Here is a 25,780-nt window from a genome sequence, read left to right as displayed (position 1 = left end):
CCCATTTATCTTTTCATCATGATTTACATTTTACGTCATTTAGCAGACGCTCTTAGCCAGAGCGACTTACAGTAGTGAATGCATACATTTCATACATTTTTTTTCCCGTACTGGTCCCCCGTGGGAATCGAACCCACAACTCTGGCGTTGCAAACACCATGCTCTACCAACTGAGCCACACGGGATTTACTCTTTTATTGACACGTACGGTAGATGTACAGTGGCTATTTTATTTAATTTTTATTTATTTATTTTTTTTATTTTTTTATTATTATTATTATTATTTTTTTAAATAACTTTACAGGTTGCAGGAGCAGTGTCTCGCAGGTTGATGGATTACAAATAAAATAAAAAAATTGTATTTGCTGCTACTATGGTCCAGTATCACTTAAAGCAGCAGCACTACGAAAAGTTTAGCTTAATTCCTTACACCTACATCGCCTACATAGGCATCATGGAATGGTGTAATGTTGTGTTGTGTTGTGTGTGTGTACAACATTCCCCATAGTTGTAGACCATTACACTTTGTTCAGCAACTCATTGAATAATTTGTGTTAATTCACGTATAGCCTATTCTGAGAACTACATCCAGTATTAATAACATGCATTGTCCTCCTCAAATGTCATAACACATCAAATGATTAAAACCACTTAGAAGGAGCTCGATTACACAGTTGTCTGTTTTTGTGTGTTTTTTTTTTTTACACAATAGCTGCCTGTAGAACTTCATTAGTGACTTGCATTGAGCAATAATGAACACTAGAGGGCAGCAGAGCTCTGTGTACGACACACGCACTAACGAAACATGATGGCCATTTACCATCATTTGCTGCAAAATCCATCATTCTCCACAGCTATCAATCTTATTTATACTGTCTATGTATTTATTATTACTATTAACATTATTATGATCATTATTATGCAAATTATTATTAACATTATTATTATTATCATTAACATACTTATTATTAACATTCTTATTATAATTATTATTAACGTTATTATTATTAACGTTATTATTAACGTTATTATTATGATTATTAGCATTATTATTATTATTGGCATTATTATTAACATTATTATTAACGTTATTATTAACGTTATTATTATTAACATTATTATTAACGTTATTATTAACATTATTATTATTATTAACATTATTATTATTACTATTATTAAGTTCAGAGGATTCATGCTCTTCACACCATATGTGATTATAACCTCTCTTTTTCTTATATAATTCCCCGTAGACGACTGGTTTGGCTTTAGCCTCCCCGGGACCCAGATGTGCCAAAACAGGTAATAGGAGGAGATTCATCCCCAGCTCCAGCAGTGCTGATATCAGCGGTCAGAAGAAAATAATAAGAAAAAAAAACACCCTTCACAAAATGTTCAGTCAACTTTTATTTGTCTGTTCATCAGCTAAAGAGGACCTACAAAAAGGATGAGAGTAAATTGATGTCAGCTGTGAAAACTGCCGCTTCCACCATATGTGATACAAGCAGGACACCCTCAAGTAAAGATTGTTCACAATTTCACATTATTAAAGTCATGTAGTTAAAATCATTTGACAGTTTAATCAAGGACCAAGCCATGCAAAACTATTACATTCAGCGAGCTGGAAGCATTGAGCTGTAGGCCTATTCTGAGGCACATTCATGAACCGACTCAGACTAAAAGGGACATATTCTGTCGCAACAAGCATATTGGATCTAACTATGTACAGTAATAGTCAAAGGTTTGGACACACCTACTCAACCAAGGGTTTTTCATTATTTTTACTATTTTCTACATTATAGAATAACATTGAAAACATCAAAACTATGAAATAACACATATGGAATCATGCAGTAACCAAAAAAGTGCTAAACAAATATAAAAAAAAGATTTTATATTATTCAAAGTAGCCACCCTTTGCCTTGATGACAGCTTTGCACACTCTTGGCATTCTCTCAACCAGCTTCACCTGGAATGCTTTTCCAACAGTTTTGAAGGAGTTCCCAAATATGCTGAGCACGTGTTGGCTGCTTTTCCTTCAGTCTGTGGTCCAACTCATCCCAAACTATCTCAGTTGGGTTGAGGTCAGGTGATTGTGGAGGCCAGGTCATCTGATGCAGCACTCTCTTTGGTCAAATGGCTCTTACACAGCCTGGAGGTGTGTTGAGTCATTGTTCTGTTGAAAAACAAATGATAGTCCCACTAAGCGCAAACCAGATGGAATGGCGTATCGCTGCAGAATGCTGTGGTAGCCATGATGGTTAACTGTGCCTTGAATTCTAAATAAATCACTGACAGAGTCACCAGCAAAGCACCCCCACACCATCACACCTCCTCCTCCACCATCGCACCACCTCCTCCTCCAAATTTGGATTAATCAAAGCAAAGGACAGATTTCCACCGGTCTAATGTCCATTGCTCATGTTTCTTGGCCCAAGCAAGTCTCTTCTTCTTATTGGTGTCCTTTAGAAGTGGTTTCCTTGCAGCAATTCGACCATGAAGGCCTGATTCACGCAGTCTCCTCTGAATAGTTGATGTTGAGATGTGTCTGTTACTTGAACTCTGTGAAGCATTTATTTGAGCTGCAATTTCTGAGGCTGGTAACTCTAATTAACTTATCCTCTGCAGCAGAGGTAACTCTGGGTCTTCCTTTCCTGTGGCGGTCCTCATGAGAGCCAGTTTCACCATAGCGCTTGATGGTTTTTGCGACTGCACTTGAAGAAACTTTGAAAGTTCTTGAAATGTTCCGGATTGACTGACCTTTATTTCTTAAAGTAATGTTGGACTGTCGTTTCTCTTTGCTTATTTGAGCTGTTCTTGCCATAATATGAAATTGGTATTTAACCAAATAGGGCTATCTTCTGTATACCAACCCAATCTTGTCACAACACAACTGATTGGCTGAAATGCATTAAGAAGGAAAGAAATTCCACAAATTAACTTTTAACAAGGCACACCTGTTAATTGAAATGCTTTCCAGGTGACTACCTCATGAAGCTGGTTGAGAGAATGCCAAGAATGTGCAAAGCTGTCATCAAGGCAAAGGGTGGCTACTTTGAACAATCTCAAATATAAAATAAATATTGGTTTGTTTAACACCTTTTTGGTTACTACATGATTCCATATGTGTTATTTCATAGTGTTGATGTCCTCACTATTATTCTACAATGCAGAAAATAGTAAAAATAAATATAAACCCTGCAATGAGTAGGTGTGTCCAAACTTTTGACTGGTACTGATATTATTGCTGACTGTTATTTTACCAGTAAAATATCATGGACTGGTCCAGATTGTGTCTGTCACTGCACATGAAGCCTAATTGGCCTTTAAGAACCTGGTCCCTGGCAATGTCTGTCTGATGTGCTTTTGTTATTAAAACTTCGCTCTGCTCTGAAGATAGTTTGCACCCTGCAATTCCCAGAATTGACTATGTTAGCTCACTGTGTCCCCTTTACAATGTCATGTGATATTGTGCAATGATACATTTCTCATGACTCGAGAGTATATCATTATGAAATCCAACCATTTTGGAACGGTAGCTGTCATTGAATAGTAGTAACAATGGTAAAAGCATGAGACAAGATCTACGTCCCCAATGGCAAACCCCTATTCCCTTTACAGTGCAATACTTTTGACCAGGGTCCATAGGGCTTTGGTCAAAAGTATTGCACTATATAGGAATTGGGTGCCGTTTGTTTGTTTGGGATGCAGCCTAAAGAGTTTTGAGTGCTTGATGAGTGTGTGACCTTGTGCATGACTTCTCCTTAGGCTTTCTGTTATCAGCTTGATATCAGCTAGGCTGACTACCGTGATGCCACTGTTCTAAGTATACCTCCCTGTGATGACAACGTGGATGTGCAGGTACTAGACAGATATATCTTACTGCGTTACAGTGTGAAAACTCCTTTTCAGCTAAATAATAACACACACACATAAATCCCCAAAAGCTGTACTTAACCTTAAACTGTCAACAAACCATTACTGGCATCTGGAAGATGCTTTATGAAACAGCAGTTCAATGTATACAATTGTACAAGGCATACTGTTTGAAATCACAGCAGCAGTGTTAACAGTAAAACCTCAATATATGAGTCCCAGAGACCATCTCCCTTTGACTGTTATTTAACTCTGGTCCAGGTTGTTAGTGCGAGTTCCTCCATTAACACATTCCTTAGTAGACGAAGGGGACTCTAACGCCATGGACCAGAGCTAACGGTTCTTATGCTAATATGTGTATCTATAAATACATTCAGACTCCTTATAGGAGATACTTCCCACTCAATGGAAGATAATCGTATTATTCTTCCTAAGTATTTGCTGCAGGAAGACCTATAGCTACTCACATCCAGAAGATATCTAAACAACCTAAAGGGCTGGGTTTGAAAGAGTAATTTCAACAAAATTATAACCGAATATAGCTGGCTACGTTGTCTTTAAGCTATTCTGCGAGGCAATACCTGGAATTTCCTCTCTCCACCTAACTGTTGATCATTTGCAGGCATTCTTGTAACGAGTACAGTTGCTGCTTTCGTGCAGGCTTACTACATAGGCTTACTACTTTCCGTTAGATTCTGTAAAACATACATTCATTTACAGCAGTGACCTCAATGACATACTGTATGCAGTAGCAAAACCATCGGAAGCTCATTATGTTGTTTGTAGCTAATGGATCTTGATCCTCACTTTTCTCTCCTCACCTACTGCTCTGATCCAAAGGACCAGCACCATTCATTTAAGTGAGAAAGGTCAGTGTCAAGGCAACTTATGAAAAGTTGCACACCGCAATGATAATGGGTAAAAAAGCTATTTTACACTGGGAGTAATCATTGGGAGTGTACAGTATATAGAGTGTTTCTCCATACGTTTACTATTCTGTTAGTCAGCACCTCGCTTATGACTTTGGGTGTGAGTCAACTGGTGCTTTTTACAAGGCAAGTCTTACTAAGTATACCACAGTCCTTGGAAGCAGCTCCCACAGTCTACTAGTGCTATCTGTGGTAGCCTTAAACACAGCTCTCACAGTCTACTAGTGCTTTCTGTGGTAGCCTTAAACACAGCTCTCACAGTCTACTAGTGCTATCTGTGGTAGCCTTAAACACAGCTCTCACAGTCTACTAGTGCTATCTGTGGTAGCCTTAAACACAGCTCTCACAGTCTACTAGTGCTATCTGTGGTAGCCTTAAACACAGCTCCCACAGTCTACTAGTGCTATCTGTGGTAGCCTTAAACGCAGCTCCCACAGTCTACCTGTGATTTCTGTGGTAGTCTTAAACGCCGCTCCCACAGTCTACCAGCACCCTCTGTGGTAGCCTTAAACGCAGTTCCCACAGTCAACCAGCACCCTCTGTGGTAGCCTTGGACCTAGGTCCTATTAGGAGTTGGGAGTCTGAGGTGGGGGTGGCCGGTGCTCCGGGAGTCTAGGTACCCTCTTGATGTTGGCCCGTTTGGCCCCGTCCGAGCTTCCCCCCAGGTCCTCACTCTGACCACAGAGCTTCAGCGCTCGAGAGATGAACATGTCTAGGTCAAACGGGCCCCCTTGCCCCCTGGAGGGAAGAGTCTGCGGGGGCTCATGAATCGACGAAGGAATGAGAGGTGACATTGGCGGAGGAGACGAGGGAGAGCAGGGCAACAGGGAGGGAGGGGAATGGGACGCGGCAGGCGGGCTGAGTGTGTGGCGCTTGTCCAGTCTAGGTGACGGCTGTACGACCGGCGAACAGCTGTGAAAGAGTGGGGCAGGGAGGGAGGTGGGAAAAGGGGGCAGCGGGGGTGAGCTGGGGTAGAACAGGGGTCCCTGGGGTGGGCTGGGGCAGGACAGGAGTTCCTGGGGTGAGCTGGGGTAGGACAGGGGTCCCTGGGGTGAGCTGGGGTAGAACAGGGGTCCCTGGGGTGGGCTGGGGTAGGACAGGGGTTCCTGGGGTGAGCTGGGGTAGGACAGGGGTTCCTGGGGTGGGCTGGTGGAGGACAGGCGAGTCTGTGTGCTCTCCACCCAGCGAGAGATCTCCTGGAATAGGTCCCAAGGTGGCTCCTCGACAGGCAGCTCCTCCACGCTGGCCCCTCTAGGCTCAGGCCCCTCAGGCACAGTGAGCTGGCTATTCCTCTTCCAGTGAGACAGGTCCAGGATCAGCTTGGGCTCGGAGTAGTGCTGCGGCTTGCCGTCCCTCCACGCAACCTTGTCCAGATAGGAAGGGGAGCCCACTCTGTAGTCACAGGAGCGACCACAGTCCAGCTCAGCATAAGCCCCGCCCCCACAGGCCCGCACCAGAGAGGAGTGGGAGTGGTCCAGGAAGCGCTCGGCAGAGCTGCTGTGGGAATACTTGCGAGGGTCCACCTGGGCCTCCTCCAACAGAGGGTAGGAACCTGCCCTGGGATCTCTCTGGACCTCCTCCTCTTTGGAGTTGACCACCTCCGAGACCCCAGGCATGCACTGACAGCCACCCTGCTGCTGCCAGTACAGGTCTGATGACAGGCTGGTATCATACCTGCACAGTGGAAACAAAGAGCTTGTCAATGAAACATCAACGTTGCCATTTCAGTCTACTGAGGTGAAGACCATATTGGTGTTATCTTTAAACTCACTCACTCACTCACTCACTCACTCACTCACTCACTCACTCACTCACTCACTCACTCACACACTCACTCACACACACACACACACACACACACACACACACACACACACACACACACACACACACACACACACACACACACACACACACACATGCCCCACTGGGCACAGACCCCAATTCAACGTCTTTTCCACATTGGTTCAACGTGTTAACCTCCACACAGCGTTTCCCTGGCTCTCTGTTAACCTCCACACAGCGTTTCCCTGGCTCTCTGTTAACCTCCACACAGCGTTTCCCTGGCTCTCTGTTAACCTCCACACAGCGTTTCCCTGTCTCTCTGTTAACCTCCACACAGCGTTTCCCTGGCTCTCTGTTAACCTCCACACAGCGTTTCCCTGGCTCTCTGTTAACCTCCACACAGCGTTTCCCTGGCTCTCTGTTAACCTCCACACAGCGTTTCCCTGGCTCTCTGTTAACCTCCACACAGCGTTTCCCTGGCTCTCTGTTAACCTCCACACAGCGTTTCCCTGGCTCTCTGTTAACCTCCACACAGCGTTTCCCTGGCTCTCTGTTAACCTCCACACAGCGTTTCCCTGGCTCTCTGTTAACCTCCACACAGCGTTTCCCTGGCTCTCTGTTAACCTCCACACAGCGTTTCCCTGTCTCTCTGTTAACCTCCACACAGCGTTTCCCTGGCTCTCTGTTAACCTCCACACAGCGTTTCCCTGGCTCTCTGTTAACCTCCACACAGCGTTTCCCTGTCTCTCTGTTAACCTCCACACAGCGCTTCCCTGGCTCTCTGTTAACCTCCACACAGCGTTTCCCTGTCTCTCTGTTAACCTCCACACAGCGTTTCCCTGGCTCTCTGTTAACCTCCACACAGCGTTTCCCTGGCTCTCTGTTAACCTCCACACAGCGTTTCCCTGGCTCTCCCGGAAGCCAGTGAAAAACCAGTCGCTGCCTTTTACTAAACTTTATTTGGACTTTTCTTTAAAATCGTCATGTGCTTATTCCCTCGGGCTCATTGTGGGGTTGCTTTATTTTTGATGCTTTTTGTTGATGGCTTTACTTTCTAAGTGTGGTGTATCTGTTGTGTACAGTTCAGATCATGATATCTCTTTCTTTTTACATGGTGTCACTGTGCTGTTCCCCCTCAATATGGCTGCTGCAGTGTGTGAAGTGTAACTGATCCCATAGAATTCAATAGAAATGAATGGCATAGTACAATATAGATGTATCTCTGTGGTTGACACCACAGGAGGTTGGCGGCACATTAATTGGGGAGGACGGGCTCGTGGTAATGACTGGAGCGGAATCAGTGGAATGGAATCAAATACAACCAATACATGGTTTCCAGGTGTTTGATGCCATTCCATTTACTCCTTTACGTGTCATGTTAATTCCTTGTCACTAGTTGACATGACAGTACAAACAGATCTGAGACCAGGCTAGACACACACCTGTCCCAGTGAGAGCTAGAGGCTTGGCTGTGGCTGTGGCTGTGGCCGGGCTCCGTGACCAGGCTATCATCTAGCTCGTCCTCTATGCGGAAGGGCTGGGGTGACATGGGCTCGTCCTGGGGACACGAGTACTGCTGCAGGAAGGGATGGGACAGGGCCGCCTCTGCTGTCAGCCGGTCCATGGGGTTAAAGGTCAGAATACGCTCCAGGAAGTCTATGGCTAGTGGAGAAAGAGACGGGAACGGAGAATAGAAAAGGCTTTCAAATGATGTGTGCATATACAGTACCTGGCTGCAAGTAAGGTCATATAGCATCAGGAAATCGATTTGTTTATGAATATAAGACAATCATAAATTTAAGACAATACATTAGTTAGACATACGTTCTTGTTATTTTTAGTAACTCCAACATTTAACAGAAACTGTTGATCGTTTCAGGGAGGTATAGTATAAAGGTGCCATCTGATCTTAGTTGAAGAGTTTTCGCTGCTCTCCCTCAACCCCATCCTTCTCACCGTCTGCATCTACTTCAGGTAGTAGTTCTCTGAAGGACCTCCTGACCCTCCAACCGTGGCTGACGTAGGAGGGGATGACCTGCCGGAGGTCGTGATGGTCCTCTTCCCTCAACACAGGCACCGTATACAGGATCAGCTGCATCTGCTCCAGCTCATGGGCTCCTGCGTATAGAGCAGCCAGGAGGAACCAGGCAGGATGTCAGGAGGAACCAGGAAGTAAAGAAGCATTATGATTCTAAAACTAGAAAAGGTCACTTTTCTGAAGAAAAATTATGTGTCTTGCGTCAGCTTTTTTATGGTAGAAGTTCATAAATTTGAATTGTTAAAGGCTAGTGTTGAAAGTTTGAGGATAAAGTACTACTAGAAGTAGTGACTTTTTAAAGACGGGTATTAAGATGGTTGGAGCAGGCTACTGGGATAAGAAAAGTTTTACACCCTCGTGACTAATGAGCAGGCTACTGAGAAGGTCATAGGTTGAATTTGCAGACGGACCACACACTAAACATGTGTCAACAGGTCTGGATAAAATCATGTGTTACATGACCAAATTATTATTACGACACAAAGCCTAGTGAACATCATCAAAATGGTCCAATATCCAACAAAAGCATAATGTGTTTGAGTTTGAGTTCTGATATTTGGCAAGCGTAATAAGGGGTACAGAAGTATCTAATCCTAGGAAAATGAGACTTATTTGTCCTGATGGTGGCACTGTAGTGTTGTAGGGCTTGAACCATGGCTGCTTGCAGCTATATTTTTTTGGTACACTATCCCTTATATACAGTTCATTCAGAAAGTATTCAGATCCCTTCCCTTTTCCCACATTTTGTTACGCTACAGCCTTATTCTAAAATGGATTAAATAAAAAATATGATCTTTGTCCTGACTGCCAAGCGTCACGTCTGGAGGAAACCTGGCACCATCCCTACGGTGAAGCATGGTGGTGGCAGCATCATGCTGTGGGGGTGTTTTTCAGCTGCAGGGACTGGGAGACTAGTCAGGATCAAGGGAAAGATGAACGGAGCAAAGTACAGAGAGATCCTTGATGAATACCTGCTCCAGAGCGAAGGTTCACCTTCGAACAGAACAACGACCCTAAGCACACAGCCAAGACAACGCAGGAGCGGCTTCGGGACAAGTCTCTGAATGTCTTTGAGTAGCCAAGCCAGAACCCGGACTTGAACCCGATCGAACATCTCTGGAGAGACCTGAAAATAGCTGTGCAGCGACGCTCCCCATCTAACCTGACAGAGCTTGAGAGGATCTGCAGAGAAGAATGGGAGAAACTCCCCATATACAGGTGTGCCAAGCTTGTAGCATCATACCGAAGAAGAGGCTGTAATCACTGCCAAAGGTGCTTCAACAAAGTACTGAGTAAGGGGTCTGAATACTTATGTAAATGTGATATTTCAGTTTTTTATTTTAATACATTTGTAAACATAAAAACCTGTTTTTGCTTTGTCATTATGGGGTATTGTGTGTAGACTGATTTTTTTATTTTTTTATTTAACCTTTATTTAACTAGGCAAGTCAGTTAAGAACAAAGTCTTATCTACAATGACGGCCTACCCCGGCCAAAACCCCAGCCAAACCCTAACCACACTGGGTTAGGGTTTGTGTGCCGTCCTATGGGACTCCCAATCACGGCCGGTTGTGATACAGCCTGGAATCAAACTAGGGTCTGTAGTGACACGTCCAGCACTGACATGCAGTGCCTTAGACCGCTGCACCACACGGGAGCCTTGATGAAGGGAAAAACATATTTAATACATTTTAGAATAAGGCTGTAGCTTAACAAAATGTGGAAAAATCAAGGTGTCTGAATACTTTCCGAATGCACTGTAGTGCTCTGCCTATGGGCTCTGATCAAATGTAGTGCACAATATAGGGAATAGAGTGCCATTTGGGATACAACCCATATCCTGGATCATTTAGCTTTTTTAACAATTAGGCGTACACTTATTGAGCTGTGATTGGATAGAGAACAGACAGACAGGCAAATGGCAATTTCTGTATTATGCAAAAAAAAGTTTAACAAAGTACACTTTCTCTTCACTACATCAAAAAGATCCTAGTTTGACAAAAAGACTGTACTGCCCAACAGCATAAAAACAAATGGGTAATACTCTCAGTTTATCCAAATCATGAATCATTCAATCAATATGTCTCATATCATATTCATATCCACACCTCTCCACCTCAACAGACCCCTACCTGCAAAGAGCATGCGGCCTGTTAGCATCTCTGCCAGGATGCAGCCAGCTGCCCACATATCGATGGCCTTGGTGTAGTTGTTGGGTGAGAGCAACAGGCGCGGAGACCGGTACCATTTAGTCACCAAGCCCTCTGACAGGTAGCCCTGGCCAATACACACAGACAACAACACACACAGGGTAAGCATGACAAGGAAATTAACACCGATGTACATTTTCCTGGCTCATTTGCTAAAGTGTCTTGATGGCTTTTTACAGCTTTCCCCCAACTCTTCACACTCACCCATTACAGGTACACTCTTAGAAAGAAAGGTGCTAAGTAGAACCTTACAGGGTTCTTTGGCTTGTCCCCTTAGGGTAACCCTTTTTGGTGCTGGGTAGAAACCTTTGCAGAGGGTTCTATCTAGAACCCTCTGCAAAGGGTTCTTGTAAGAACCCAATGTATTTGGGTTTTATAAGGTTCTTCCTTGAATCGTCTATGAAGGGTTCATCTGAAAACCCTTTTATCTTCGGAGGGTTCTTTCTAGAACCCACAAAGAACAGGTAGAAGCCACGAGCCTTGTTAGCCTTTAAAATTGTATTATTTATGACAATACATTACATATATGGCCATTATTTGAGGGCCTAGTTATACCCTAACACATTGGTCTTAGGAATCTCCTGGTTTACAGGCCACAATAGGCCTGCAAGTCACATTATGTTGGCTTGCAAAGTTATGTGTAATTCCTATTGAAATTCAGACAGTCAGGATATCCAACACTGGAATTGGTAATCACCCACAACTTGCATTCAAAATGACTGCCAAGGTTGGGAAGATGGAGAATTTAGACTACCTCAATCATCTAAACTGGAACAACTATCTCAGTAACGGGTGCAATAAATCCAATTACTAACAGATTGGATTAGTTTCTTTGTGTTGCATAACATTAACCAACCAATCAATATACATGCAAAAACACAGATATTACAGTAAAACAAACAATTCAGAAAATCTCCCTGCAATATAGTATGCTGGGAAATATTTAGGTATGGTTCTATGTAGGACCCTTCTTGCCTTCCAAAGAATCATTTAAAAAAATGGTTCTTAGGATGTTAAAGGTTCTAGGTAGAACCCTTTGACTTTTGTTCAGAAGAACCCTTTTTGGAATACAAGGATTTTTTTTATTCCAAAAAGGGTTCTTCTGATCAAAACAGTTCTTGGTAGAACCCTATCCCTCCGCAAAGAACCCTTTTGGGAACCCTTTTTTCTAAGAGTGTATAGAAGACAGTATTCTTTTTCAGGTCATCTACAATAGTATGATGGAAGAAGCCTTTTCTGTCATCATTTATTATCCAATTACTGTTTCTTCCTCCTTTGTTGTGGTCCTCTAACGCTGTTCTGCCTAGCGCCACACTGGTTTCATCTCGTTAGAGCAGCTCCCTTTTTAATGTGTAACACACATTACACATACACACACCTAACAAGAGACAGTGAGAGATTATGAAAACACAGCTACTGGTTTGTAACAATACATTCACAGCGAGCGACCTCTGCAGGCTCTTGAATTGAATGCATTTAATGCATGTCACAACCTGCACAACCCCAGTGCAAGGCAAGCATTTCCTATCCTCTCTGTCCCTCCCCTCCACTCTCTGCCAATGGATGACGGACGGAGCACTGTTAAATGGGAGACCTACTGTTCAATGGATGACGGAGCACTGCTCAATGAATGACGGAGGACTGTTCAATGAATGACGGAGGACTGTTCAATGAATGACGGAGCACTGCTCAATGAATGACGGAGCACTGTTCAATGAATGACGGAGCACTGCTCAATGAATGACGGAGCACTGCTAAATGAATGACGGAGCACTGCTCAATGAATGACAGAGGACTGTTCAATGAATGACGGAGGACTGTTCAATGAATGACGGAGGACTGTTCAATGAATGATGGAGCACTGTTCAATGAATGACGGAGCACTGTTCAATGAATGACTGAGGACTGTTCAATGAATGAATGAGGACTGTTCAATGAATGAATGACGGAGGACTGTTCAATGAATGACGGAGCACTGTTCAATGAATGACGGAGGACTGTTCAATGAATGACTGAGGACTGTTCAATGAATGAATGAGGACTGTTCAATGAATGAATGACGGAGGACTGTTCAATGAATGACGGAGGACTGTTCAATGAATGACGGAGGACTGTTCAATGAATGACGGATGACTGTTCAATGAATGACGGAGGACTGTTCAATGAATGACGGAGGACTGTTCAATGATAGACGGAGGACTGTTCAATGAATGACGTAGGACTGTTCAATGAATGACGGATGACTGTTCAATGAATGACGGAGGACTGTTCAATGAATGACGGAGGACTGTTCAATGATAGACGGAGGACTGTTCAATGAATGACGTAGGACTGTTCAATGAATGACGGAGGACTGTTCAATGTTTGATGAGAAGCAGCTAAAACAGCCTTAAAGCATCCCTACATCCCCCTCTCCCCCACTGTCCTTCATTTCACCCTTCTCACCCTCCCTCCCTCCCTCCCTCCCTCCCTCCCTCCCTCCTTCCTTTTCTCCTTTGTCACCCCTCCCTCCCACCTTCCCTCCCTCCTTCCTTCCCTCTCTCCTTTCTCACCGCCTCCCTCCCTCCTTCCTTCCCTCTCTCCTTTCTCACCGCCTCCCCCTCTCCCTGACTCTCCAGGTGATTAATAATTTGTGGAGTTTGACAGGGTTGGCTCAGCAGGTAGAGAGATTCAGATGGGCCTCCTCTGATTAAGCAATCTGTCAAATCTCTTCTTATCATCCAAAACCACAGTTTAGTCAGTCACTGATGATTCCAAAGGCTGAGTCAGATTTACAATGATAGCTTTATGTGTCCTAAATGGCAACGTGTTCCCATTATAGTGCACTACTTTTGACAAGGGCTCATAGGGTTCTGGTCAGAAATAGAGCACTTATGAGGAGAATAAGATGCCATTTGGGACATATCCAATATCTATATTTTTTTATTGAGTCTTTTGACAGTAAGGAGGCGTTATTTAGGTGTTATTTAGGTTAGCACTTCAATCAAAGCTTCTGTCATAATGGCAACACTTGCAAAATAATCGGAGGGCTGATGACAACAGATGTAACGCTTATTCCTAACCCTCTGCCACAGACTGACAGGCTTACTTACAGTCGTGAGACAAGCCCACAAGTGACTTCAAGCGATATGAGCCGTTAAAATGGATGTGTCACCTGTCAAATACCTCTAGATTTTTAGGCTGATGCCAAATTCCTATCGTTGTCTGCAAGTTTATTTTTAGACGAAACATTCTCTTGATCGTGGCACTATCAAGTATCCTCTTCTACTCCACCTCACTGCTTGCAATTTACCAAGACAAGAACTATCCCAGCTTGGAGCATTGGCCTGCCAGCCTCCCTCTAAGTACGGCCCCTGCAAGGCTGGCATGGCATGTGGAGCACCAGAGCCTTCTGGTAGACTTTTTTTTTTTTTTTACATTTAACCTTTATTTAACTAGGCAAGTCAGTTAAGAACAAATTCTTATTTACAATGACGGCCTACACCGGCCAAACGCTGGGCCAATTGTGCGCCGCTCTATGGGACTCCCAATCCCATCCGGTTGTGATACAGCCTGGATTCAAAACAGGGTGTCTGTCGTGACGCCTTTAGCACTGAGATGCAGTGCCTTAGACCACTGAACCAGGGTGTCTGTCGTGACGCCTCTAGCACTGAGATGCAGTGCCTTAGACCACTGAACCAGGGTGTCTGTCGTGACGCCTCTAGCACTGAGATGCAGTGCCTTAGACCACTGAACCAGGGTGTCTGTCGTGACGCCTCTAGCACTGAGATGCAGTGCCTTAGACCACTGAACCAGGGTGTCTGTCGTGACGCCTCTAGCACTGAGATGCAGTGCCTTAGACCACTGAACCAGGGTGTCTGTCGTGACGCCTCTAGCACTGAGATGCAGTGCCTTAGACCGACTGAACCAGGGTGTCTGTCGTGACGCCTCTAGCACTGAGATGCAGTGCCTTAGACCACTGAACCAGGGTGTCTGTCGTGACGCCTCTAGCACTGAGATGCAGTGCCTTAGACCACTGAACCAGGGTGTCTGTCGTGACGCCTCTAGCACTGAGATGCAGTGCCTTAGACCACTGAACCAGGGTGTCTGTCGTGACGCCTCTAGCACTGAGATGCAGTGCCTTAGACCGACTGCGCCACTCGGGAGCCCTATAGACTCTAGAATTGTGTCTGAAATGGCATCAAATTCCATATATATAGGGCACTACTTTTGACCAGCCATATAAGCTCTAGTCAAAAGTAGTGCACTAGGAAATAGTGGTGCAGCTATAAAGGTTCCATTTTGGATAGACTCTGTATTTCTCTCCTCTCTGAATCAACACAGGACTGTTAGAGGAGTTCCCTACTAAACATTCAGTACAGTAGCTTGGTACACACTCTGTCTGGACTGAGGAGTAGCTGTGTGAATAGACGTTGTTCGGTCATGAGGGAGAGAGGGCACGCTGAATGTAAGAGGGAGAGAAACTAACAGGCAATTTCCTGGTTCTTAAAAGGAATCGCCCCGGGTCATTTTTTTACGCTGATGTCCATCTTGAAAGTGCATAAAACCTGACGTAGGCTTTAAAGTCTGAAGTAAAACTCAACTCCCACCAACCTGTCTCTGACACATGACACCCTGAGGTCATACACACATACTCGGATGATAAGTGTGGGTCCGGGAGGCCGGGGCCAGACACAGAATGCTCTGTAGATGGCCTGTCTCACACTCCACTGCATAAGAGCAGCATAGAAGCTTTTTGTTTGATTTCACCATCCCCAGAACACAGCATTGCCCATTGTTATTCTGGCAACACTCTTGGCCAGTCTGTTATTCCTGTCCTGCTCACAGCCTGATCCATCTCTTTCCCTGTCTGCACCCTGCTGCCCTGTGCTCAGATCTCTGGGCCTGGGCCCGGCCAGGACAAAGCTCCCCTTCACCGGGCCCTCACTGACCTGCTGGTGTAACACACTGTGTTCCACCACAACAATAAAGCAGCACAGCAGAGAAGTCGACTGTCAGATGAATCTCTCAGAGCCTAATCCACAAAAAGAAAAAACGGACAGGGTAATGGTTCAACTTGCGGCAGCATGTAGCCTAGTGGTTAGAGTGTTGGGCCAGCAACCCGGGGCAGCATGTAGCCTAGTGGTTAGAGTGTTGGGCCAGCAACCCGGGGCAGCATGTAGCCTAGTGGTTAGAGCGTTGGGCCAGCAACCCGGGGCAGCAGGTAGCCTAGTGGTTAGAGCGTTGGGCCAGCAACCCGGGGCAGCAGGTAGCCTAGTGGTTAGAGTGTTGGGCTAGCAACCCGGGGCAGCAGGTAGCCTAGTGGTTAGAGCGTTGGGCCAGCAACCCGGGGCAGCAGGTAGCCTAGTGGTTAGAGTGTTGGGCCAGCAACCCGGGGCAGCAGGTAGCCTAGTGGTTAGAGCGTTGGGCCAGAAACCCGGGGCAGCAGGTAGCCTAGTGGTTAGAGCGTTGGGCCAGCAACCCGGGGCAGCAGGTAGCCTAGTGGTTAGAGCGTTGGGCCAGCAACCCGGGGCAGCAGGTAGCCTAGTGGTTAGAGCGTTGGGCCAGCAACCCGGGGCAGCAGGTAGCCTAGTGGTTAGAGCGTTGGGCCAGCAACCCGGGGCAGCAGGTAGCCTAGTGGTTAGAGCGTTGGGCCAGCAACCCGGGGCAGCAGGTAGCCTAGTGGTTAGAGCGTTGGGCCAGCATCTGAAAGGTCACTAGTTCCAATCCCCCAGTCAACAAGGTCAAAAATCTGTTGATATGCCCTTGAGAAAGGCACTTAACCCTAATTGCTCCAGGGTTGCCGTTGATAATGGCTGACCCTAGCAGTGACCCCACTCTAAGAGGGTGTCTCAGGGGGAGTTGGGATATGCAAAAAAATAAAAAATCTAATTCACACATTTGTATAATACACACCTGTACGTGTGTGAAATAAGACAAATATAAGCACCCACCTATTATTAATTTGTAACTTTAACAGGACATGTTTGGACAAGGTTATGAAAGCTCTGCTGTAGTACTAGCTATAGATGGATGCTAATGCAGTCATGCAGAGGAGAGAATCATCAGTCTACAGGAGCCAACAGACTTGGTTCAAGGACATGTTCAGACATGCACCACGACCACACAAAAAAACAGACTCAAAGAGGCATCTTAATACGGGTGAATGCTGTAGCGTTTGGAAATGAAGTACATTTGTTGTGAAATGTAAAGATAATGCTAATTTTGCTCAGTTTCCAGCCACCAACGGTGATTTCTGGTTTTGAGTTCTGTGCCACAACTGCAAATACAAACAAATGGAGCAATGAAACCTTTTTGTTTCATTTCTAAAAGCAGTCTATGAAGTGGAATGAAAAAGGAAATCACAGGCTCAACTCCAGCAGCACTGGCTATAACAGACCTGATAGTGAATACAAATATTTTCTAGATACAGTATTTTGCTCGCCATTAGAGCCTGGCTTTGTCACTCACACACAAGCCCCACAGTAATTATTATAATTTTTAATGAAAGGACACTGCACTAGTCCTTAAAGCAGTCTTACAATAGACAGGCTAGGAACTCCCATCTTAATACAGATAACATCCTCCTCTCAGTGCATACATCCTGCTGTCTTAAATCAGCCGGTGATACCCTCATCTTTTATATCTCCACTTACATGTAGGGCCAGGAGCTGGTCTAAAAATGGCGCCAGAAGAAATAGCAGCAGTTTTACGGGCGCCTAACCAATTGTGCTATTATGTGTTTATTTTCGCGTTATTTGTAACTCATTTTGTACATAATGTTTCTGCCACCATATCTTATGGCAAAAAAGAGCTTCTGGATATCAGGACAGCGATCACTCACCTCGGATTAGACAAAAACAAATATACAACAATCAGGAAGCACAGGATGTACTTCAGACAACCGACAAGATCAACATCCCCGTCATTGGCAAAAGAAAGAGACGCAGATACAGAGGACACAGAGCGGGGTGCCTCGTAAGGATTCGCAGACGGCGAGTGGGAAAACTTTCATTAACGTCAATATTACTTGCCAACATGCAATCACTGGACAATAAATTAGACGAGGTACGATCGCGAATATCCTTCCAACGGGACATCAGAAACTGTAACATCTTATGTTTCACGGAATCGTGGCTGAATGATGACATGGATATTCAGCTAGCGGGATATATGCTTCACCGGCAAGATAGAACAGCACACTCCGGTAAGACGAGGGGGGAGGGCGGTCTGTGCATATTTGTAAACAACAGGTGGTGCACGTATTCTAAGGAAGTCTCTAGATTTTTCTCGCCTGAAGTAGAGTATCTTATAATAAACTGTAGACCACACTATTTGCCAAGAGAGTTTTCATCCAGACTTTTCGTGGCTGTTTATTTACCACCACAGACAGATGCTGGCACTAAGACTGCACTCAGTCAGCTGTATAAGGAAATAAGCAAACAGGACCAAAAGATTGACAAACAAATTAGCATTCGTATGTACATGGAAGATAAAAAAATAAAAATACCAAGATGCATAAAGAACGAACTCTCAGCTTTAGGCACATACGGCAGATTTAAACGGTGTCAGCATTGACAACTCAGTACTAAACTAACGCCTCTCCCACCAAAAGGCGGCGCTCCTAGTGGCCGGGGATTTTAATGCAGGGAAACTTAAATCATGTTAAATGAGCAAACAGAGAGAAAGAAATTCTAGATCACCTGTACTCCACACACAGAGATGCATACAAAACTCTCCCTCTCCCTCCATTTGGTAAATCTAACCACAATTCTATCCTCCTGATTCCTGCTTACAAGCTAAAATTAAAGCAGGAAGCATCAGTGACTTGGTCTATAAAAAAGTGGTCAGATGAAGCAGATATTAAACTACAGGACTGTTTTGCTAGTACAGACTGAAATATGTTCTGGGATTTTTCGAATGGCATTGAGGAGTACACCACATCAGTCACTGGCTTTATCAATAAGTGCATTGAGGACGTCGTCCCCACAGTGACAGTACGTACATTCCCCAACCAGAAGCCATGGATTACAGGCAACATTCGCACTGAGCTAAAGGGTAGAGCTGCCACTTTCAAGGTGCGGGACTCTAACCCGCGAGCTGCTCAGTGACACGAGCCTCCCAGACAAGCTAAATCCCTTCTATGCTCGCTTCAAGGCAAGCAACACAGGCATGCATGAGAGCATCAGCTGTTCCAGACAATTGTGTGATCACGCTCTCCGTAGCCGACATGAGTAAGACCTTTAAACAGATCAACATATAAGATACTATTTGAATGGGTCCCGCTGGAATATCTGACATGTACATTGCACTCTAAGACAGATCAGTTCTACAAAGTATGGGAACCTTACCTAAATTACCTAGAACCTGAAGTATCAGCTATTATGCTGCAAGGATTCTCTTAGAATGGTGATCTATGTATTCCAGAATTACACTGTACGGTCCGTGTGAGGAACTCAACTTCTTGGTTTAAACTGAGCATTTTATTTTATTTATTTATTATGTCTTTATTGTTATTTTTTTTTCTGTTTATGTTTGTTTAAAATGTATGTATTGAGGGATGCAATGGGGGGGATGGGGTGAGAGAAGCGGGGAGAGGGAAACGGTGGGTGTGTGTGTACGTGCGTGCATACATACGGATATGTGTAAGCGAGTGCTGTTTTTTTTGCCTTGTCTTTGTTGTTGTATCTCTTGATATGGGTGAAAATTGTGAAACTCCAATAAAAAATACTGTTACAAAAAAACAGATCAACATTCACAAGGCCGCGGGGCCAGACTTATTACCAGGACGTGTGCTCCAGGCATGTGCTGACCAACTGGCAGGTGTCTTCACTGACATTTTCATCATGTCCCTGATTGAGTCTGTAATACCAACATGTTTCAAGCAGACCACCATTGTCCCTGTGCACAAGAACAAATCTTAGTCATTTAGGCAACCTGCCTAAATGACTACAGACCCGTAGCACTCACGTCCGTAGCCATGAAGTGCTTTGAAAGGCTGGTAATGGCTCACATTAACACCATTATCCCAGAAACCCTAAACCCACTCAATTTGCATACCGCCCAAACAGATCCACAGATGATGAAATCTCTATTGGACTCCACACTGCCCTTTCCTACCTGGACAAAAGGAACACCTATGTGAGAATACTATTCATTGACTACAGCTCAGCGTTCAACACCATAGTACCCTCAAAGCTCATCACTAAGCTAAGGATCCTGGGACTAAACACCTCCCTCTGCAACTGGATCCTGGAGCAACACATCCGTCACGCTGATCCTCAACACTGGAGCCCCTCATGGGCGCGTGCTCAGTCCCCTCCTGTACTCCCTGTTCACCCATGACTGCGTGGCCAGGCACAACTCCAACACCATCATTAAGTTTGCAGACGACACAACAGTAGTAGGCCTGATCATCAACAACAACGGGACTATAGGGAGGACCTCCTCCCTATAGACCAAAATGGAGCTCTTTATGAAGGCTTTATGAAACTTTATGAATACAGACCCCGAGCTAGCTATTCTCTTCTAATGGCAGCCTACTGTAGTCTCACCTTATGGGAGTAGTGTGGGTCAACGATTCTGGCCAGGCCAAAGTCTCCGATCTTGAGCAGTAGCTGGTCTGTGTTGAGGAACACGTTGGCTGGTTTGAGGTCGCGGTGCAGCACGTTGGCTGAGTGGATGAACTTGAGGCCCCGTAGAAGCTGGTAGAAGAGCAAAATGGCGTGCCCACCAGGAAGTGGTCCCTGCTCTAGCAGCTGAGCTAGGTCCGTCTCCATGCACTCCTGGACGATGTACAGGGCACTCAGCTGGGCCGGGTCGCGAGGCAGCGGGTGGCCGTAAGGGCCCAGCACCTCGTGCACGCGCACCACGTTCTCATGCTGCAGGCGCCGTGTGATCTTGACCTCCCGCAGGGCGTGCTTCACGCTGACAGCGTCACGCATCACCAGCTTCTTCACAGCCACCCGCTGGCCGCTGCGCTTGTCCACAGCGGACAGAACCAAACCAGTGGCCCCGCTGCCCAGAGGCCGGGGGTCTATGAAGTGTCCCCCCAGGTCAAAGCCATGGAGGAACAGTGGGGACTCCTGTTTTGCCATGGCTCAGCTGACTACTGGTGTCCACTGGTTATTGCATGATGAGGTCTAGAAATCAGAAAGGATCATTCATGATTTGATAACAAAGCAAATAAAATTACTGGAATCAAACATACACATACTGTAGGTATAATAATCCCATCTGTAAAATGGTAATTACTGTATATTGAAATGTATTTTGTAATAGCATAGATAATAGATCAATATACATGTTGTATTCTATGTTCTATTATTATCTATATTATTATTATCTACATTACTACTATCTATTTTCTTATTATCTATATTATTTTTATCTATATTATTACTAGCTATATTATTATAATCTATATTATTACTATCTATAGTATTATCTATATTATTACTATCTATATTATTACTATCTATATTATTATTATAATCTATATTATTACTATCTATATTATTACTATCAATATTATTACTATCTATATTATTATTATGACTGCATTGTTGGAAAGAGATCCCAAGGTAAACATTTCACTGTACTGTTAGACACCTGTTGTATCCTGTACTGTTATAAACCTGTTGTATCCTGTACTGTTGTATCCTGTACTGTTAGACACCTGTTGTATCCTGTACTGTTATACACCTGTTGTATCCTGTACTGTTATACACCTGTTATATCCTGTAATGTTATACACCTGTTGTATCCTGTACTGTTATACACCTGTTATATCCTGTAATGTTATACACCTGTTGTATCCTGTACTGTTATACACCTGTTGTATCCTGTACTGTTATACACCTGTTGTATCCTGTACTGTTATACACCTGTTATATCCTGTACTGTTCTACACCTGTTGTATCCTGTACTGTTATACACCTGTTGTATCCTGTACTGTTATACACCTGTTATATCCTGTACTGTTATACACCTGTTGTATCCTGTACTGTTATAAACCTGTTGTATCCTGTACTGTTATACACCTGTTGTATCCTGTACTGTTATACACCTGTTGTATCCTATGCATGTGGCGAAACTTGAATATGCATGGGATTTGATTGCAATTACGCTTTCCTGGAATGAGCTCCATAGAATTTTGAGTGTATCACTCTTGAACGAAGTGTAAATAAATAGGTATACAGTGGCTCCATCTACCTCATATCAGAGACAGTAGAGCAAGTAAGGAGACAACTCCACACCCTGGTGCAGGGCAAGTGTTGTCATAGCAACACCCCACCATCTGTGCCTGCTACAGAGAGATGCACTGGATGGCAGAAGCAGACATTCAGCACTGGTCTCTGATCCTAGCGGAGCGATCCCAGCTCAACTCCCGCTGGTGAAATTAGTTGAGAGTTACATTCACAGAGATTATAGAGGATCCTACGCTTCTCATAGCAGTCGTCAGTCAGTTGGCCGACCGCCCATTCAGTCCCTCCCTGGTCGATGTTCCCAGACTTCCCACTCAGTCTCGGTTGTGTGGCATTGAGTTAACGAGTGTCCGTGTAATCCCTCAGTAATCTAGCTGCCGGTCGCCTTGTGCCTGTGGAGCCGTCGCGTGGCACCAGCTCCCTCTGGACTGGACACAGCTATTGGACACCATCACATACCTGCTGCTTCTGTAACGGAGGGCCAAAATGAAGCAAATTACACATTAAATACAAAAAAGATCTTATGTGTCAGATTTCAATATGAACTAGTGATAAAATGTTGCCTCCCATTCACACTGTTCATTTTGACACATTATTTTTACTTGTAGTCATTTGATTCCTACCTGTGGATCTAATGTAATAGCTGCAAGGAACAGAAAGAGCAAATGCTGCATAGCCTAGTGGAAGAATAATCTAGACATCACCACAAAGCCTATTTTTAGTATAAATATTTTGTACATTCAAATGAATTAATAGCTAGAGATGATATAATGATAACTAGGACTATAAGGTAACTACTGGGGCACAATATGACAGGCCAAACAGGTGCTATTGTTTTAAATCAGTTGATATTTGAGGCCATGATATTTATGAAATTAACGTGCTCCAATTGGACATTTAATTAGCTACTCAGTTCCAACCTGGTAAAGAAGAACGACAAGAACGCTGCTATGTCAAAGCCTACTATCACAAATGTAAGCTTTAGTCTTTTACCACATAATACGTGTGATCTTTCAGTAAAATACACAATTAATATGCTCTTGTTCTATGCAAGTTTTATGCTACATGTTCTTTGTTGTTCTGTGCTATTTTCCCTCTTATCTATGGAAACGAGGATATTGACACTGGATATACTGGAAGGTGTGGAGGGTATTGGCTAACTTTATAAATGACGTATAAGGCAGGCCGATGGCTATGACGCCTGCGGTGCGCGCTGTCCTCTAGTTCATAGTTCTGGCGTTTATGTAACACGTATAATTCCGAAAAAAAACATTGAGGCATTCGAATCTGTATTCAAAATTATTATTATTATCCTTATTATAATATTAGGGTCCATTAAAACAACGCATACATTTTCTCAGTGATAGTCTAGGCTACTGTAGTACAACGCACCGGTCTGCGTCTGCCTTTGTGTGTGGTTGTGGCTACATTGTAACGCCCCTATCGCAATAAAAACATTCAAAACCACTAAAGATAACAACAACAACAAAGATGCCGTAAAACTAAGTGTTTTCCCAAATGTTCTAGTCATGAAAACAGCTGATGAACATGAGTCGGTGAGGAGCCTATTGCTCAGCAAGTGTAGCGTTATCTTTACATCTATCGGCCCATCCATTGAATAACTACAAAGGCACAAGATATCACAACACAGCGAGAGCACTTACCGTAATAATATATACCGCCGTGGACATCGCAGCCTGTCACAAGAAAATAATGCGTGTTTTTGGCAGTCTATTTGACTGTCAAAAATAAAGTAAAACATAACATATTTGTTTCATTTTTGTTAATGAATCAGCCAGCGGGACTGTACCAGTATCCGTGATTGTGGTTATATTAGCCTACCTAGCAATCCGCTGCTGCGTAAATAATGTATTTAGAGGAATAGGCTAGGCTACCACTCTTTCCGATCTGTTCCAGTAGTCTACGCAGCCAGTAAGCACAGACTGACAAAAGCTGCGCACCATCAATGATTGAGTGTTCCTCTTATTCTTTCGGTAAGCCGGTCTATAGGTTACTTCCCACACCGAGCGTTGTATTACCTCTTATAAAAAAAACATAACTCACCACCCCCCCAAACCCCCCCCAACGATATGACGTCACGCTCGCAGCCATCAATCAAAGTGTCTGACACCTGCTGAAGCCTGAAGTGCCATACGGGTCTAGGAGCGAACCCCCAGCTCTTCTCTCATAGCCTCTATATATATATATTAAAAATATATATTTAGGGAATAGTTTATTTTTGCACTCTATTCAATGGCATTTGTGTCCTTAGTCATTTCTCAACAGCTAATGGGGATCCTAATAAAATACAAAAGAATACTGCCACTCACTTTTATCTTATGTTCTCATTTAGAGATTCCTTAAGTCAATCATTCAGTTATACCAGAAGGAGTACCAGCTCAGAACATAGCTGGTTAACTTTTGGGGGGGCTCCCTAGTGGCGCAGCGGTCTAAGGCACTTCGTCTCAGTGCTAGAGGCGTCATTACAGACCCTGGTTTGATTCAAGGCTGTATCACAACCCGCCGTGATTGGGAGTCCCATGGGGCGGCGCACAATTGGCCCAGTGTCGTCTGGGTTAGGATTCGGTCAGGGTCGGACGTCATTGTAAATAAGAATTTGTTCTAGACTGACTTGCCTAGTTAAATAAAGGTTTTAAAAAAAAGAAAAGTATTTTGTGACGTGACCGACCTGGGTGATATACTGGTCGCACACAAGGTAAAAAAAAAATAGAGGCCCCAGCCCTTTTCCATCTTATTTGGGGTGAAATAGGTCAGTGTTTTCCAAACTATGGGTTGCCTTGAAAATGGGGTTACGAGAGAAACTCTGAAAAAAAGCGCTTGGTTCATAGAACCGAGGGTACATTAATAAACAGAGAGGTTTCTAAATGGGGTCGCAGGTCAACATTGAGGAAACCCTGCCCTATGTACCCCTTCCCCTCCCCCGATCTGAGACTCCGCCAACATAGCGCCTCATTTATCACCTGGGAGAGGGATGGGAATACCTAGTCAGTTGTATAACTGAATGCATTCAACTGAAATGTGTCTTCCTTATTTAACCCAACCCCTCTGAGGCCTTCCCTCTTTGTTCTCTAATGCTCCTCTATTGTTCCTAGAGCAAGAGAGAAGGACCAACAACGTCACAGAGTCAGCCCAACTCCTTGTTTTTATTTTTCATTTTTATTTAACCTTCATTTAACTAGTCAAGTCAGTTAAGAAAATAATATTATTTACAATGATGGCATACCCAGCCAATACTCTCTCTCTCTCTCTCTCTCTCTCTCTCTCTCTCTCTCTCTCTCTCTCTCTCTCTCTCTCACACACTCCTCTCTCTCTTTCTCTCTCTCCCCCTCTCTTCCTCTCCCCCACTCTCTCAATTCAATTCAAGGGGCTTTATTGATATTGGAAACATATGTTAACATTGCCAAAGCAAGTGGAGCAGATAATATACAAAAGTTAAATAAACAATAAAAATGAACAGTAAACATTACACTCACAGAAGTTCCAAAAGAATAAAGACATTATAAATGTCATATTATGTATATACAGTGTTGTAACGATATTTAAATGGTTAAAGTACAAAAGGGAAATAAATAAGCATAAATATGGGTTGTATTTACAATGGTGTTTGTTCTTCACTGGTTGACCTTTTCTTGTGGGAACAGGTCACAAATCTTGCTGCTGTGATATTTCACCCAGTAGATATGGGAGTTTATCAAAATCGGGTTTGTTTTTGAATTCTTTGTGGATCTGTGTAATCTG

At 44.1% G+C, this 25,780-nt stretch overlaps 1 protein-coding gene across 3 annotated transcripts; it reads right to left on the bottom strand.

Moving 5' to 3' along the window:
- Window positions 1-3,667: 3,667 nt before the first annotated feature.
- Window positions 3,668-24,048, bottom strand: LOC115164981 (mitogen-activated protein kinase 4). Of its 3 annotated transcripts, none has more exons than XM_029717962.1 (7): window positions 23,686-24,048; window positions 22,029-22,489; window positions 20,369-20,956; window positions 10,758-10,902; window positions 8,544-8,705; window positions 8,030-8,249; window positions 3,668-6,476 (listed from the first exon to the last, which is right to left on the bottom strand). In XM_029717962.1, the coding sequence occupies exons 3-7, from the start codon at window positions 20,909-20,911 to the stop codon at window positions 5,369-5,371; spliced, it is 2,178 nt and encodes a 725-aa protein (XP_029573822.1). In that variant the 5' UTR covers window positions 20,912-20,956; window positions 22,029-22,489; window positions 23,686-24,048; the 3' UTR covers window positions 3,668-5,368. The 3 variants fall into 3 exon arrangements, with proteins under 3 accessions (XP_029573822.1, XP_029573824.1, XP_029573823.1); XM_029717964.1 differs by having other exon boundaries at window positions 22,258-22,489; XM_029717963.1 differs by having other exon boundaries at window positions 23,864-24,048.
- Between the last annotated feature and the right edge of the window lie 1,732 nt (window positions 24,049-25,780).

The sequence above is a fragment of the Salmo trutta genome, chromosome 27 (assembly GCF_901001165.1).
Source record: "Salmo trutta chromosome 27, fSalTru1.1, whole genome shotgun sequence".
NCBI lineage: Eukaryota > Metazoa > Chordata > Actinopteri > Salmoniformes > Salmonidae > Salmo > Salmo trutta.
The sequence above is the reverse complement of the archived record's forward strand: the minus strand, read 5'-3'. Positions and strand labels throughout refer to the sequence as shown.